General features: G+C 48.8%; 1 protein-coding gene across 1 annotated transcript; it reads right to left on the bottom strand.

Moving 5' to 3' along the window:
* Window positions 1–1,630: 1,630 nt before the first annotated feature.
* Window positions 1,631–5,330, bottom strand: LOC140482561 (interleukin-17A-like). The gene is made up of 3 exons (XM_072580089.1): window positions 5,298–5,330; window positions 2,676–2,902; window positions 1,631–1,979 (listed from the first exon to the last, which is right to left on the bottom strand). Exons 1-3 carry the CDS (start codon window positions 5,328–5,330, stop codon window positions 1,745–1,747), a joined length of 495 nt encoding a protein of 164 aa, XP_072436190.1. The 3' UTR covers window positions 1,631–1,744.
* Window positions 5,331–18,552: the final 13,222 nt, after the last annotated feature.

The raw sequence follows: 18,552 nt of genomic DNA, 5'->3' as shown, positions 1-18,552 counted from the left end.
TGCTGGCAAGCTGACACTGAGGGGAATTCAGTCCAAGTGACTGCTCCTGGAACAATCTGTGCCTGATCTGTTCCCCCTTCTGCATCCCCTGCCCACCCCCACCCAACCCCACCTTTCCCCCAACCCCCTCACCCTCCCCCCCCCCAACCCCACTCTACTCAATCTTAACTCCATTGGGCCACACCTCAAATGCCCAACAACAGCCCCTCATCCACCTCCACCGCCCCCCCCCCCCCAACACCCCCAGTAAATCTGTCTGTTGCTGGTCCTAATATAATGAGGAAAAATAACAGTAGAAATGACAGAAGGAACAAGTGGTTCCTGAATTGTACAATTCCATGCTAAAGTGATCTAACAGACACTCCCAAACCTCACCAATGAGGTGAAGCCAGAGAGAGCTTACCAGCCAGTTACCAGCAAGTCCCATTTTGCCTCTGACATGGTCAGTACTTCAATCATCTGCTACACTCAGAACTGGTTATTAGTACTTCACTCGCTCTGGGTCCCAAGCAATCCCAATTTCCATCTGGCTCACTCCAGCTGTGCTGTTCCCCGGGCTTGCTGCTTGTCTGGGAAACAGACATTGACTGGGTTGGCAGCGAGTGACCTGTGTCTGTCACATCTTCAAAGTCACAGCCCATTTCGTATGTTTCATTCACAGAATGTAACAGAGTGACTGTGTCCCTTGGGCAGGAAGAAGTGGCAATGCCTAGCGCAGTCTGGATTGTCCCTCACACATACCTAATCCTGTGAGATCGGCACTCCCTGGGAACTTCGGGTAGAGTCTGAGGCCAGTGTGCACAGGCCTCTCCTCTGGGTGGGGTAGGGGAGCCTGGGGTTGGTCGGCCAGGAGACGGTCACTTGCCGTGGGCCACAAAATGCAAGACCCCAGATGTCACAAACACAGTGTCATTTTGTCCATCTGAAATTGACATATGTCTTAAAAGGAAAGGCAGTATTGAAGGGTGTTGGGCATGTCATACATGGAGACATTTTCTCCAGAGGGACCAGGGGTAGGGCAATGCTCTTAGTAAAAAAAACAATTGAGGATGAATGTTGGGCCTAACTCTGGACTGACATGGACACTTTCCCATTTGGATAGGGGAAAGGCAGGAATACTGATTCTAAGGGAAGCCTAGCACTGTTAAAGGAAATGGTTCCCTCCATTAAAATCTAACTGTTAGTTGGGTGGGAGGGAATCTCTTAATTTTAACATGATTCCTCCAAAAGAAACTTTGATGTTCTTCTGATTTGAAAGGACATTGGGTTTCAGGGAGTTTGTTGATTGCCTGAGGAGGGAAGATTGGGATATTCCGACTCTTTGAAAGACCCAGAGTTGAAAAAACTCCTGCTGTGGGTGAGGGAGGATTTTCCCGAACTGCTGAAGTGTCATGCAAAATGGAGGAGCTTCCTGGTAGCTGGCGTGAGTGGAGGACGGAGTTTGCAAGGGCAGAGGAGGGGGTGGTGTGGGTATGGCAGGGAAGGGTGTTGTGGATGAGGCAGGGGATTGGGTAGTACGGTAGGGTGAGAAGGGGTGGTGTGAGTGAGGGAGTGGGTGGTATCGCTGGGCAAGGGTGCGTGCAGTGTAAATGAGCTGGTACTTCAAAACAATGTGACTGACTTTCTGGCAGTTTGCAATTTCAATGGCTTTGTTCCTCACTCTGAACTGATACTTTAGAATAATAAAGACTGACTGTGTTGAGTTGGGCTTCATCTGGCTTTACCCTTTGTTAATCGGATCCCTTTAGGTTTTGACGACCATTGGGTGCACACAGATACAGGCAACAGGAACCATCACCAACTCTGCGCGGTAGGTGATTCGGTTCTCATGACTCTCTTTCTTCAGTACGATCATCTCCTGACTGACGAGGCGGGTGTTGAGATTCAGATTCTCTTTCCCTTCGGAGTTCAGGCAGTGGGAGGACACACATTCTGCTCTCCAGATGATGACAGGGTAACGCTTGGGATCATGGTCCTGCCTGAAATGGAGGAAGAGAAATGAAAAGTGAATTAACTATTAGTGCTGGGGAGACGGTGGTGTACTGGTGAGTAGGAAGCCAGGCTAATGCTCTAGGAACCCAGGTTTACATGCCACTACAACAGCTGGTGGAATCTCAATTCAATCAATTAATGTCCAAGCTATTCTCGCTGGTAGCAACCATTAAGCTACCATCAATTGTTGTAAAACCCATCAGTAAATGCTACACTAGTGACTTTAAGGGAATGAAAGCTGCCGTCTATACCCAGTCTGGCCTACATGTCACTCCAAACCCTCCTCAGAAATCATTTAGTGTGCCCCTTCAGTTTGAGGGCAATTAGGGATTAGCAGCACATGCTGGACCTTGCCAGGAATGATTTATTTTTTGCAGAAATTAATTGACAGAATCTCAGCTTTGTTGGTAAGTGCCCTTTAGAGGGAACTTCAAGTTGTGACTGTTCAACCCCGTGAAGCTGGATAGAAAGAAGCTGCTAGTCGTCCCACTGTCCTGACAGGGCCGTACTGCAGGCAGGCAACGCCCCAACTATCACAGACCATGCACTATGGTTAGCATTCACTGACACTGGGCAGTGGAGAAAGCCAGTGGTGACAGAGAGAGAGTGAGCATGATGTTGGACTGAGGGCCAGCAGCTGCGATAACTGAATGGAGGTAAGGTTGGTTTGAGCTTGAACTTACCTGTAGATCCAGGGAGACACCGAGCGGTTCATGAAGCTACCATGGATGATGCCCCATCTGCGATGTGGAGTGTGCGAGGACCATTTAATGTTTTCCAATTCCAGCATGTAGCTTGTGTTTCTCCTTGTGCGTGAGCGCACCTCTCTCCTTTTGTTATCCTTCCTTTTGCCCGTGGAGGCAGCTTCTGTCAGGATGGTGAGCACCACAAGGAGCAGAACCACAGAGGTCTGGAGAGAGAGCGAGAGCAAGCAACTCATTGTTAAAGAAAGCTAGTGGAATCAGAAATATCAGCCGCTGGGAATTCACACTCTACCTGCCCTGGGCTTTAATCTCCACTTTGAGATCTCCCTGGCTTCTGGTGGGAAACATCAGGGGACGTGTTACTCATGGACAAAGACTCAGAGGAAGCGATCCTTCAGAATGTTCATTACTTGGTGCTCACTCAGTTCATCTTTAACAGGTCTCTCCTCACTTCCCTCATTGTCAACCTTCCAATCAGACAGCATTGAGCCCATCTGCTTTTTCAATGAGCTCTTGAGTAAGTACTCTGCTCCTCCAGAATTTTCTTCCACTTCAAGCATACTTCTAATTCAGTTTTCACCCTCACTATTGTTTTAGATTAGATTACTTACAGTGTGGAAACAGGCCCTTCGCCCCGCCGAAGCGCAACCCACCCATACCCCTACATCTACCCCTTACCTAACACTATGGGCAATTTAGCATGGCCAATTTACCTAACCTGCACATCTTTGGACTGTGGGAGGAAACCGGAGCACCCGGAGGAAACCCACGCAGACACGGGGAGAACGTGCAAACTCCACACAGTCAGTCACCTGAGGTGGGAATTGAACCCAGGTCTCTGGCGCTGTGAGGCAGCAGTGCTAACCACTGTGCCACCGTGCTGCCCAAAGTACCTTTGCAATTAGCAGCTATCCCTATCTCCGCCTGTCAGATCAGACCTTCAATCCATTGTATTGTGTGGCTACATTCATCCCTGTCAGTTCCTTCCCCATTCTCCTGGTGGATATACAGTTACTGAACTACATTATGGGAATGCTGTTTGCATAGGGCAGTGGGCACAGATGCTGTGCAGAGTACCACTCAAGCACGGGGCAGTGGCATGTTCATTGTGGATGCAGGCTCAGTTCATTTCAACACACTGATGTTTAACCTTACAGATGAAACATGTTGAGTGGGTGACAGATCTAATCATCAACAAAACCATTTCCTCTACAAGATCAGAGGTACAGAACTTCACTGAGAAAACTCGTTTGATGTGTGGGCACCACTGCCCTCTGTAATCATAAAGCAGAGGTGAAATAAACATCATGTTCTTTTTCCTTCTGATAATTTTCTTTGTCACACACCTGCAGTCCATTGAGGACAGTCCCCATTTTCTCTGCGGTATACCCAGGGCTCACATTCAATTGGGAGCCTGCCACTGAGTTGTGCACATCCTATAACCTGGCTCCACCCTTAGAGTGCAGCTATGTTAGAGATACCATCTTTCAAGCGAGACCCTGTCTGCCCCACAGGGTGCATGTGAGAGATCCCAAGGTGAGGAGCAAGGATATTAACCTGACCCTTGCCCCATCTTTAATTCTCAATCAGCAGCTCCAAACCATAGAATTATAGAGATGTACAGCACCGGAACAGACCCTCATGTCCAACTCGTCCATGCCGACCAGATATCCTAAATTAATCTAGTCCCAATTGTCAGCGCCTGGCCCATATCGCTCTAAACCATTTCTATTCATATACCCATCCAGATGCCTTTTAAGTGTTACAGTTGTACTCCCTTCCACCACTTCCTCTCATTCCATACATGCACCACCTTCTACATAAAAATGTTGCCCTTTAGATCCCTTTTGAAAATTTCCCATAATTCCTTATATCTGTACCCTCTAGTTTTTGACTCCTCCACTCCAGAGAAAAGACCTTGTCTGTTTATCCTATACATGCCCCTCATGATTTTATGATCTTCTACAAGGTCATCCCTCGGCCTCTGATGCTCCAGGGAAAATAGCTTCAACCTCTCCCTACAGCTCAAACTCTCCAACCCTGGCAACATCCTTGTAAACCTTTTCTACACCCTTTCAAGTTTAACAACATCTTTCCTTTTGAAGGGAGACCAGAATTGAATGCAGTATTCCAAAAGTGGCTAAAGCATTCAGCCATTTAGCTCATTGCTCTACTGCTCGCTATTGAATCTCCTCCCACACTCTATCATTAACTCTGCCCTATCCATCTCATCCCTTCTCCGTGGTCAACATGCAATCAAAATAATTCTGTTCACTCTTTTCACCGGCCACTGTTGAACGCGTGTCTCAGTCGCTAAGCATACAAGAGAGATGGTGCAGGTGCAAGTGGGAGTGCAGTCTTTGTTAAGACTGTTTTTTTAGTCTCCTGCCCATGAACATTGATGTCAGACAGCACAACCATGGATAACACCTCAGCCCACGGATCAGTAATTCAGACATTCGATGGTTTGATGCTTTGGCTGCAGCTCCTCATTGGAATTTTCCTAATGAAGGCTCACACCCAAAGCATAAGTCTGTGTTTGGGCCGTACCTTCTCAATGGCTATCTACATTTCTTATTTCAACACAATTCATTGACTCACCATTAAGGATCGCAGTTTGAATTTGCACAGCATCTTGTTTTTTTTTGCTTGCTGTCTTCTGGATTACTTTGCAGAGTTGACCTCGCTTGAACCAATTGTGTCTGTTCTGTGATCGCTCTTGAATCTGATAGTTTGTGTACAGGCAGCACCCTATTTTATAGAGGACACCAGCATCATGTGGTTTGCCACAGGTTCCTGGCATCAGCTCCGGGGTTTCCTACTCCTTCACACGGAAAATTATATCACTGAAAGATTGAGTCAGGGGTTTAAGACCCTGCAAGCTTCTCCAAACCCATGGACTTTCCTCCTTCTAATGATTTAGAGCGTAATCAATCTGGAAACCACATCTAACCTATTTTACAAAGCCTGGATCAAATGCTGCAACTATATGAGGTGGTACTACCAGCAACTGATTCACGAGCTGTTTATAACTCACGTCTGGAGGTAGGATAGTTCTCATAGTTCACGGAAGATGTGCTACTTGAGTGTGCACAGCTCACATTGGGTAAAAAGAATCATTTGTGCAAAGACATGCTCTGACCACAGTGTCCCAGATTTGACCTTGGCTTCTGCTGATCTAGTTAAGCTCCCTCGACTGTAGAGGCAAACTTATCAAAGTTCTTAAACCCAGTTGCTTTCTAGTGACAAAAACAGAAATTGCTGGAAAAGCTCAGCAGGTCTGGCAGCACCTGTAATAAGTGTCACTGGTCCCAAAATCTGATTTCTCCCAACAGGTACTGCCAGTTGAAGGGCTTTTGCCTGAAACATCGATTTTCCTGCTCCTCGGATGTTGCCTGACCTGCTGTGCTTTTTCAGCACCACTCTGATCTAAACTCTGGTTTCCAGCATCTGCAGTCCTCACTTTTCCCTCCTGCCAGACCTGCTGACCTGACAGCATCTGTGGAGAGAAATCAGTGACCCTTATAACAGGTGCTGCCAGACCTGCTGAGCTTTTCCAGCAATTTCTGTTTTTGTTTCTGATTTACAGCATCTCCAGTCCTTTTGGTTTTGTTTTATAGTGAAATCTGGCTCTAAGGATCCATTATGTCAGATGTCAACCCTACCTCTGAGTCAGAAGCTTGTGTTCATAGGCTCCACTCCACAGACAAAGGTATTTTTTTAAAAAAACATTTTCTAACAGCTTTCAGTTCTGAAGAAGACATACCAGACTCGAAACATTATCTCTGCCTCTTTCCACAGATGCTGTCAGACCTATGAGTTTCTCCATCATTCTTTGTGTTTGTTTTTTGATTTCCAGCATCCAATGTATTTTCTTTTATCCACTCCCTAGACTTGAGGTACAGACCTAGTCTGACCCAGTAGTACAGTTCCGGGGAATACTGACTGCAGTCTTTCCAATAAAATGTTAGATGCGGAGTCCTGATCCTGCTTTAGAACCCTCCGCCTCTTCTTTCATTGTGGGAATGATGATCTTAAGTTTATGTCCCATCTTACAGAGAAATTGAATTATTATTTTCTTATTTATCTGAGTCTAATGTTTGACCATCTCAGTCAGTCTCCTGTGAATTTTTGTCTCTGTAGTGCCATTAGAGCCATACTGCAGGGAAATAGACCCTTCGGTCCAACTCATCAGCACTGACCAGATATCCCAATCTGACACAGTCTCATCAGCCAGCATTTGGCCCATATCTCTCTAAACCCTTCCTATTCATATATCCACCATTTCCTCTGGCAACTCATTCCATACATGCACCACCCTATGCATGTAAAGTTGCCTGATAGATCATTATTAAATCTTTCCCCTTTGAAATTAAACCAATGCCCTTTAATTTTCACCTCCCCCACCCTGGGGAAAATACCTTGTCTATTTATCCTATCCATGCCTCTCGGGATTCTATAAACCTCTATTAGGTCATCCTTTCTCTTTGATGCTGACATTTGTCAGGACCTTAACTGGTAGGTGCATTATGGGAGGGTAGTATCTATCACAGCTCACTTCTCCACCCTATCCTTGTGTCAGCAACAAATTTGACAACCATACCTTCCCTCCCATCATCCAAGTTACAGTAAACAAAGCACACCAATGCCTTTACTTCCTCAGGAGGCTAAGGAAATTTAGTATGTCCACAATGACTCTTACCAATTTTTACAGATGCACCATAGAAAGCATCCTATCCAGATGCATCACAGCTTGGTGTGGGAACTGCTGTGCCCAAAACCACAAGAACCTACACAATTGTGAACATAGTCAGTTCATCACGAAAGCCAGCCTTCCCTCCAATAACTGCAGCTACACTACCCACTATCTCAGAAAAGCAGCCAACATAATCAAAGACCCCTCCCATCCCAGTTATACTCTCTTCCACCCTCTTTCATTGGGCAGAAGGTTCACAAGTTTGAAAACACATACCAACAATTTCAAGAACAGCTTCTTCCCCGCTTTATCAAACTTCTGAATGACCCTCTCGTATATTAGAGTTGACCTCTCTCTGAACCTTCTCCATAGCTGTGACACTATATTTTGCCTTAGGAACTGTGACCTGTTGTTGGGAACCCCTGATCTATGTTGCTTGTTGCTTCTTCAAAGAACTGTTAACAAAATCAACCAAACACTATTTCTGTTTTACAAAAGCTGTGCTGGACTGCATTAAGCTTCTCTAAATATCCTGCTACATCCTCATGCAGAAGAGCTTTTCCCTGTGACAGATTTCAACCTTCCTCTTTGTTTGAATCAAGGAATCATATTTGCACTGTGTTCTGCAGAGCTAACTGATTAAAGCTTTCATGAATGTCTGATGAGTGGCTTTGATCTTTGGCTTGGTATTGGGCTTGTTGTCTGACCTGAAGGGGCGCTGTCACTTACACATTCTCAGGTACATCAGCCTCATGACTGGATAATTGACTCAGTCGTGGCCCAGGATGAATCTGCAGGTTCACTTCTTTGGATCGGCTGACAGTAGCATTCTTAGAAAGGAAGGTTAGCTTTAAAGTCGTCTGCCAGGAAGCACAATGACATTAATCAAAGAGCAGTGAGTACATTGCGTGTCTCTCGCTTCCTGCAAATCACACAATCATTAATACAGGCAGTTAGCTCACCTCCCACTCTGTGAAGCTGAATGCTCAAGGGCAATTAGGGATAGGCAATAAATGGCCGGCTAGTCAGTCATGCCCACCTCCCACAAATGAAGAACCAAAATAATATTGTCATGGACTCAGTAAAAAGTGGTTTGGCACTGAGATTGTCAAGGGATTACTGGATAACATTGAAGTACAGAGGCTGTTGTCAGAGGCTTTTTGGGAGCTTTCAATCTTATCTATTCCCAGGGTATGTTGGCCTGCACCACCCCCTGTAAATTTCAGTTAGAATCAGAGAATCCCAACAGGGAGGAAGCAGGCCTTTCAGTCCTTTGAGTTTGTACTGGCCCTCTTGAAAAGCATCCCACCCAGATCCACCCGCCCCACCCGATCCCTGTAATCCTACATTCTCCATTGCTAACCACGCTAGCCTGCACATCCCTGGACCCTATGGGCAATTCAGCATGGCCAACCTACCCTAACCTGAACACCTTTGGACCGCGGGAGGAAACCAGACCAGCCAGAGGGACCTCACTCAGAAACAGTGTGCACATGTCACCCAGACAGTCACCCGAGGGTGGGATCGAGAGAAAAGGGTGACCTTCCATTTCAGAAAAGGGACCTGCACCCCCATTGTGAACATTCCACCCCATTGTGAACATTTCCCCCATTGTGATCACTCCCCCCACATTGTGAACATTCCCCCCATTGTGAACAGTGTCGCCCCCATTGTGAACATTCCCCCCCATTGTGAACATTGTCCCCCCCCATTGTGAACATTCCTCCCATATTGTGAACATTCCCCCACATTGTGAACAGTGTCCCCCCCCATTATGAACAGTGTCCCCCCATTGTGAACATTCCCCCATTGTGAACATTCCCCCCCATTGTGAACAGTGTCTGCCCCCATTGTGAACAGTGTTCCCCCCCATTGTGAACATTCCACCCCATTGTGAACAGTGTCCCCCCATTGTGAACAGTGTCTCCCCCCATTGTGAACATTCCCCCCCATTGTGAACAGTGTCCCCCCCATTGTGAACATTCCCCCCCATTGTGAACAGTGTCTCCCCCCATTGTGAACAGTGTCACCCCCATTGTGAACAGTGTCTCCCCCTTTGTGAACATTCCCCCCCCGATTGTGAACAGTGTCTCCCCCATTGTGATATTCCCCCCCATTGTGAACAAGCACCCCCCATTGTGAAAATTTCCCCCCTTTCGTGAACATTCCCCCCCATTGTGAACAGTGACCCCCCCATTGTGAACATTCCCCCCCATTGTGAACAGTGTCCCCCCCATTGTGAACATTCCCCCATTGTGAACAGTGTCACCCCCATTGTGAACATTCCCCCCCATTGTGAATAGTGTCCCCCATTGTGAACAGTGTCTCCCCCATTGTGAACATTCCCTCCCCATTGTGAAGTGTCCCCCCATTGTGAAAAGTGTCTCTCCCCATTGTTAACATTCCCCACCATTGTGAACAGTTTCTCCCCCCATTGTGAACATTCCACCCCATTGTGAACATTCCCCACCAATGTGAACAGTGTCTCCCCCCATTGTGAACATTTCCCACATTGTGAACAGTGTCTCCCCCCATTGTGAACATTCCCCCCATTGTGAACAGTGTCTCCCCCATTGTGAACATTCCATCCCATTGTGAACATTCCCACCATTGTGAACAGTGTCCTCCCCATTGTGAACATTCCCCCCCATTGTGAACAGTGTCTCCCCCCATTGTGAACATTCCATCCCATTGTGAACATTCCTCTCATTGTGAACAGTGCCTCACCCCATTGTGAACAGTGTCCCCCCCATTGTGAACATTCCCCCCATTGTGAACAGTGACCCCCCCATTGTGAACATTCCCCCCCATTGTGAACAGTGTCCCCCCCATTGTGAACATTCCCCCATTGTGAACAGTGTCACCCCCATTGTGAACATTCCCCCCCATTGTGAACAGTGTCCCCCATTGTGAACAGTGTCTCCCCCTATTGTGAACATTCCCCCCCCATTGTAAACAGTGTCTACCCCCATTGTGAACAGTGCCCCCCGATTGTGAACAATCCACCCCATTGTGAACAGTGTTCCCCCCACATTGTGAACATTCCCCCCATTGTGAACATTCCCCCCATTGTGAACAGTGTCCCCCTATTGTGAACATTCCCCCTCATTGTGAACTGTGTCCCCCCATTGTGAACATTCCTCCCCATTGTGAACTGTGTCCCCCCATTGTGAACATTCCCCCCCATTGTGAAAAGTTTCCCTCCCATTATGAACATTCCCCCCCATTGTGAAGATTCCCCCCATTGTGAATAGTGCCCCCCCATTGTGAACATTCACCCCTATTGTGAACAGTGTTCTCCCCATTGTGAACATTCCTCCCACATTGTGAACATTCCCCCACATTGTGAACAGTGTCCACCCCCATTATGAACAGTGTTCCCCCCATTGTGAACCTTACACCCCATTGTGAACAGTGTCCCTCCCATTGTGAACATTTCCCCCATTGTGAACATTCCCCCCCATTGTAAACATTCCCCCCCCATTGTGAACAGTGTCCCCCCCATTGTGAACAGTGTTCTCCCCATTGTGAACATTCCTCCCACATTGTGAACATTCCCCCATATTGTGAACAGTGTCCACCCCCATTGTGAACAGTGCTCCCCCCATTGTGAAACTTACCCCCCTTTGTGAACAGTGTCCCTCCCATTGTGAACATTCCCCACCATTGTGAATATTCACCACCATTGTGAACAGTGTATCCCCCCATTGTGAACATTCCCCCCATTGTGAACAGTGTCTCCCCCCATTGTGAACATTCCCCCCATTGTGAACAGTGTCCCCCGCTCATTGTGAACATTCCCCCCATTGTGAACATTCCCCCCATTGTGAACATACCCCCCCCATTGTGAACAGTGTCTCCCCCATTGTGAACATTCCCTCCCCATTGTGAAGTGTCCCCCCATTGTGAAAAGTGTCTCTCCCCATTGTGAACATTCCCCACCATTGTGAACAGTTTCTCCCCCCATTGTGAACATTCCACCCCATTGTGAACATTCCCCACCAATGTGAACAGTGTCTCCCCCCATTGTGAACATTTCCCACATTGTGAACAGTGTCCCCCCCATTGTGAACAGTGTCCCCCCCCCATTGTGAACATTCCTCCCACATTGTGAACAATCCCCTACATTGTGAACAGTGTCCAACTGCCTTGTGGATAGTGCTCCCCCCATTGTGAACCTTACCCCCTATTGTGAACAGTGTCCGTCCCATTGTGAACATTCCCCACCATTGTGAACCGTGTCTCCCCCCATTGTGAACATTCCCCACCATTGTGAACCGTGTCTCCCCCCATTGTGAACATTCCATCCCATTGTGAACATTCCCCACCATTGTGAACAGTGTCTCCCCCCATTGTGAACATTCCCCCCATTGTGAACAGTGTCTCCCCCATTGTGAACATTCCATCCCATTGTGAACATTCCCACCATTGTGAACAGTGTCCTCCCCATTGTGAACATTCCCCCCCATTGTGAACAGTGTCTCCCCCCATTGTGAACATTCCATCCCATTGTGAACATTCCTCTCATTGTGAACAGTGCCTCACCCCATTGTGAACAGTGTCCCCCCCATTGTGAACATTCCCCCCATTGTGAACAGTGACCCCCCCATTGTGAACATTCCCCCCCATTGTGAACAGTGTCCCCCCACATTGTGAACATTCCCCCATTGTGAACAGTGTCACCCCCATTGTGAACATTCCCCCCCATTGTGAACAGTGTCCCCCATTGTGAACAGTGTCTCCCCCTATTGTGAACATTCCCCCCCCATTGTAAACAGTGTCTACCCCCATTGTGAACAGTGCCCCCCGATTGTGAACAATCCACCCCATTGTGAACAGTGTTCCCCCCACATTGTGAACATTCCCCCCATTGTGAACATTCCCCCCATTGTGAACAGTGTCCCCCTATTGTGAACATTCCCCCTCATTGTGAACTGTGTCCCGCCATTGTGAACATTCCTCCCCATTGTGAACTGTGTCCCCCCATTGTGAACATTCCCCCCCATTGTGAAAAGTTTCCCTCCCATTATGAACATTCCCCCCCATTGTGAAGATTCCCCCCATTGTGAATAGTGCCCCCCCATTGTGAACATTCACCCCCATTGTGAACAGTGTTCTCCCCATTGTGAACATTCCTCCCACATTGTGAACATTCCCCCACATTGTGAACAGTGTCCACCCCCATTGTGAACAGTGTTCCCCCCATTGTGAACCTTACACCCCATTGTGAACAGTGTCCCTCCCATTGTGAACATTTCCCCCATTGTGAACATTCCCCCCCATTGTAAACATTCCCCCCCCATTGTGAACAGTGTCCCCCCCATTGTGAACAGTGTTCTCCCCATTGTGAACATTCCTCCCACATTGTGAACATTCCCCCATATTGTGAACAGTGTCCACCCCCATTGTGAACAGTGCTCCCCCCATTGTGAAACTTACCCCCCTTTGTGAACAGTGTCCCTCCCATTGTGAACATTCCCCACCATTGTGAATATTCACCACCATTGTGAACAGTGTATCCCCCCATTGTGAACATTCCCCCCCATTGTGAACAGTGTCTCCCCCCATTGTGAACATTCCATCCCATTGTGAATATTCCCCACCATTGTGAACAGTGCCTCCTCCCATTGTGAACAGTGTCCCCCCCATTGTGAACAATGTCTCCCCCCATTGTGAACATTCCCCCCATTGTGAACATACCCCCCCCATTGTGAACAGTGTCTCCCCCATTGTGAACATTCCCTCCCCATTGTGAAGTGTCCCCCCATTGTGAACATTCCCCACCATTGTGAACAGTTTCTCCCCCCATTGTGAACATTCCACCCCATTGTGAACATTCCCCACCAATGAGAACAGTGTCTCCCCCCATTGTGAACATTTCCCACATTGTGAACAGTGTCCCCCCCATTGTGAACAGTGTCCCCCCCCCCCATTGTGAACATTCCTCCCACATTGTGAACAATCCCCTACATTGTGAACAGTGTCCAACCCCATTGTGGACAGTGCTCCCCCCATTGTGAACCTTACCCCCTATTGTGAACAGTGTCCGTCCCATTGTGAACATTCCCCACCATTGTGAACAGTGTCTCCCCCCATTGTGAACATTCCCCCCATTGTGAACAGTGTCTCCCCCCATTGTGAACATTCCATCCCATTGTGAACATTCCCCACCATTGTGAACAGTGTCCTCCCCATTGTGAACATTCCCCCCCATTGTGAACAGTGTCTCCCCCCATTGTGAACATTCCATCCCATTGTGAACATTCCTCTCATTGTGAACAGTGCCTCACCCCATTGTGAACAGTGTCTCCCCCATTGTGAACATTCCCCCCATTGTGAACAGTGTATCCCCACATTGTGAACATTCCCCCCATTGTGAACATTCCCCCCCATTGTGAACAGTGTCTCCCCCCATTGTGAACATTCCCCCCATTGTGAACAGTGTGCCCCCATTGTGAACATTCCCCCCATTGTGAACAGTGTCTCCCCCCATTGTGAACATTCCCCCCATTGTGAACAGTGTCTCCCCCCATTGTGAACATTCACCCCCATTGTGAACAGTTTCTCCCCCCATTGTGAACATTCCCCCCCCACATTGTGAACAGTGTCCCTCCCATTGTGATCATTCTCACCATTGTGAACAGTGTCTCCCCACACTGTGAACATTCTCCCCCCCATTGTGAACAGTGTCCGCCCACATTGTGAACAGTGACCCCCATTGTGAAGTGTCCCCCCCATTGTGAACATCCCCCCCATTGTGAACAGTGTCCCCCCATTGTGAAAATTCCACCCCATTGTGAACAGTGCCTCCTCCCATTGTAAACAGTGCCCCCCCATTGTGAACAGTGTCCCCCCCATTGTGAAAAATCCCTCCCATTGTGAACAGTGTACCCCCAATTGTAAACATTCCCCCCATTGTGAAAAGTATCCCCCCATTGTGAACATTCCCCCCCATTGTGAACATTCCCCCCCATTGTGAACAGTGTCCCCCCTATTGTGAACATTCCCCCCCATTGTGAACATTCCTCCCACATTGTGAACTTTCCCCCACATTGTGAACAGTGTCCACCCCCATTGTGAACATTCCCCCCCCACATTGTGAACAGTGTCCGCCCCCATTGTGAACAGTGCCCCCCCATTGTGAAGTGTCCCCCCCCATTGTGAACGTACCCCCACATTGTGAACAGTGTTCCCCCCATTGTGAACATTCCCTCCCATTGTGAACAGTGTACCCCCAATTGTGATCATTCCCCCCATTGTGAAAAGTATCCCCCCATTGTGAACATTCCCCCCCATTGTGAACTGTGTCCCCTCCCATTGTGAACAGTGTCTCCCCCCATTGTGAACATTCCCTACCATTGTGAACAGTGTCCCTCCCGTTGTGAACATTCCCCCCATTGTGAACAGTGTCCCCCCCATTGTGAACATTCCCCCCCATTGTGAACAGTGTCTCCCCCCATTGTGAACATTCCCCCCCATTGTGAACAGTGTCTCCCCCCATTGTGAACATTCCTCCCCATTGTGAACAGTGACCCCCCATTGTGAACATTCCCCCCATTGTGAACATACCCCCACACTGTGAACAGTGTTCCCCCCATTGTGATCATTCCCCCCATTGTGAAAAGTATCCCCCCATTGTGAACATTCCCCCCCATTGTGAACTGTGTCCCCTCCCATTGTGAACAGTGTCTCCCCCCATTGTGAACATTCCCTACCATTGTGAACAGTGTCCCTCCCGTTGTGAACATTCCCCCCATTGTGAACAGTGTCCCCCCCATTGTGAACATTCCCCCCCATTGTGAACAGTGTCTCCCCCCATTGTGAACATTCCCCCCCATTGTGAACAGTGTCTCCCCCCATTGTGAACATTCCTCCCCATTGTGAACAGTGACCCCCCATTGTGAACATTCCCCCCATTGTGAACATACCCCCACACTGTGAACAGTGTTCCCCCCATTGTGATCAATCCCCCCATTGTGAACAGTGTCCCCCCATTGTGAACAGTGCCCCCCATTGTGAACAGTGTCCCCCCATTGTGAACAGTGTCCCGCCCGTTGTAAACATTCCCCCCATTGTGAAGAATATCCCCCCATTGTGAACAATGCCCCCCATTGTGAACAGTGTCCCCCCCATTGTGAACATTTGGCCCCATTGTGAACATTCCCCCCACATTGTGAACATTCCTCCCCATTGTGAACAGTGACCCCACATTGTGAACATTCCCCCCCATTGTGAACATTCCCCCCCATTGTGAACTGTGTCCCCTCCCATTGTGAACAGTGTCTCCCCCCATTGTGAACATTCCCTCCCATTGTGCACAGTGTCCCCCCCGTTGTGAACATTCCCCCATTGTGAACAGTGTCCCCCCCATTGTGAACATTCCCCCCATTGTGAACAGTGTCCCCCCTGTTGTGAACATTCCCCCCATTGTGAACAGTGTCCCCCCCATTGTGAACATTCCCCCCCATTGTGAACAGTGACTCCCCATTGTGAACATTCCCCCCATTGTGAACATACTCCCACATTGTGAACAGTGTTCCCCCCAATGTGATCAATCCCCCCATTGTGAACAGTGTCCCCCCATTGTGAACAGTGCCCCGCCCGTTGTAAACATTCCCCCCATTGTGAATAGTATCCCCCCATTGTGAACAATGCCCCCCATTGTGAACAGTGTCCCCCATTGTGACAGTGTCCCCCCCATTGTGAACATTTGGCCCCATTGTGAACATTTGCCCCCATTGTGAACATTCCTCCCCATTGTGAACAGTGACCCCCCCATTGTGAACATTCACCCCCATTGTGAACAGTGTCTCCCCTATTGTGAACATTCCCCCCCCATTGTGAACAGTGTCTCCCCCCATTGTGAACATTCCCCCCCATTGTGAACATTCCCCCCATTGTGAACAGTGCCTCCCCCCTTGTGAACAGTGTCCCCCCCATTGTGAACATTCCCCCCATTGTGAACAGTGTCTCCCCACATTGTGAACATTCCCCCCATTGTGAACTTTCCCCCCCCATTGTGAACAGTGTCTCCCCCCATTGTGATCATTCCCACCATTGTGTACAGTTTCTCCCCACATTGTGAACATTCCCCCCATTGTGAACTTTCCCCCCCATTGTGAACAGTGTCTCCCCCCATTGTGATCATTCCCACCATTGTGTACAGTTTCTCCCCCCATTGTAAACATTCCCCCCCATTGTGAACAGTGTCCCCCCCATTGTGAACATTCCTCCCACATTGTGAACATTCCCGCCCATTGTGAACAGTGTCTCCCCCCATTGTGAACATTCCCTCCCCATTGTGAAGTGTCCCCCCATTGTGAACATTCCCCCCCCATTGTGAACAGTGTCCCCCCCATTGTGAACATTCCCCCCATTGTGAACAGTGTCCCCCCCATTGTGAACCTTACTCCCACATTGTGAACATTCCCCCACACTATGAACAGTGTCCCCCCATTGTGAACCTTACTCCCCATTGTGAACAGTGTCCCTCCCATTGTGAACATTCCCCCCCATTGTGAACATTCCCCACCAATGTGAACAGTGTCTCCCCACTTTGTGAACATTCCCCCCCATTGTGAACATTCCCCCACATTGTGAACAGTGTCCCGCCATTGTGAACATTCCCCCCCATTGTGAACCTTACCCCCCATTGTGAACAGTGTCCCTCCCATTGTGAACATTCCCCACCATTGTGAACATTCCCCCCTATTGTGAACAGTGTCTCCCCCATTGTGAACAGTGTCTCCCCCCATTGTGAACATTCTCCCCCCCCAATTGTGAACAGTGTCCGCCCCCATTGTGAACAGTGCCTCCTCCCTTTGTGAACAGTGCCCCACATTGTGAACATTGTCCCCCCCATTGTGAACATTCCACCCCATTGTGAACAATCCCCCCATTGTGAACACCCCTCCATTGTGAACAGTGTCTCCCCCCATTGTGAACATTCCTCCCCATTGTGAACAGTGACCCCCATTGTGAACATTCCCACCATTGTGAACAGTGTCCCCCCCATTGTGAACATTCCCCCCCCCATTGTGAACAGTGTCCCCCCCCATTGTGAACATTCCTCCCACATTGTGAACATTCCCCCACATTATGAACAGTGTCCCCCCATTGTGATCCTTACTCCCCATTGTGAACAGTGTCCCTCCCATTGTGAACATTCCCCCCCATTGTGAACATTCCCCACCAATGTGAACAGTGTCTCCACACTTTGTGAACATTCCCCCCCATTATGAACAGTGTCCTCCCCATTATGAATATTCCCCCCCATTGAGAACATTCCTCCCACATTGTGAACCTTACCCCACATTGTGAACAGTGTCCCTCCCATTGTGAATATTCCCCACCATTGTGAACAGTGCTCCCCCCATTGTGAACCTTACCCCCTATTGTGAACAGTGTCCCTCCCATTGTGAACATTCCCCACCATTGTGAACAGTGTCTCCCCCCATTGTGAACAGTGTCCCCTCCCATTGTGAACAGTGTCTCCCCCCATTGTGAGCATTCCCCCCCATTGTGAACATTCCCCCCTATTGTGAACAGTGTCCCTCCCATTGTGAACATTCCCCACCATTGTGAACAGTGTCTCCCCCATTGTGAACAGTGTCTCCCCCCATTGTGAACATTCTACCCCCCCCCATTGTGAACAGTGTCCGCCCCCATTGTGAAAAGTGCCTCCTCCCTTTGTGAACAGTGCCCCCCCATTGTGAACATTGTCCCCCCCATTGTGAACATTCCACCCCATTGTGAACAATCCCCCCATTGTGAACAGTGCCCCCACCCCATTGTGAACATTCCCTCCCATTGTGAACAGTGTACCCCAATTGTAAACATTCCCCCATTGTGAAAAGTATCCCCCCATTGTGAACATTCCCCCCCCATTGTGAACAGTGTCCCCCCCATTGTGAACACCCCCCCTCATTGTGAACAGTGTCTCCCCCCATTGTGAACATTCCCCCCCATTGTGAACATGTCCCCCCCATTGTGAACATTCCTCCCCATTGTGAACAGTGACCCCCCATTGTGAACATTCCCACCATTGTGAACAGTGTCCCCCCCATTGTGAACATTCCCCCCCATTGTGAACAGTGTCCCCCCCCATTGTGAACATTCCTCCCACATTGTGAACATTCCCCCACATTATGAACAGTGTCC

This window comes from Chiloscyllium punctatum, chromosome 11, assembly GCF_047496795.1.
Source record: "Chiloscyllium punctatum isolate Juve2018m chromosome 11, sChiPun1.3, whole genome shotgun sequence".
Taxonomy (NCBI): Eukaryota; Metazoa; Chordata; class Chondrichthyes; order Orectolobiformes; family Hemiscylliidae; genus Chiloscyllium; species Chiloscyllium punctatum.
The sequence above is the reverse complement of the archived record's forward strand: the minus strand, read 5'-3'. Positions and strand labels throughout refer to the sequence as shown.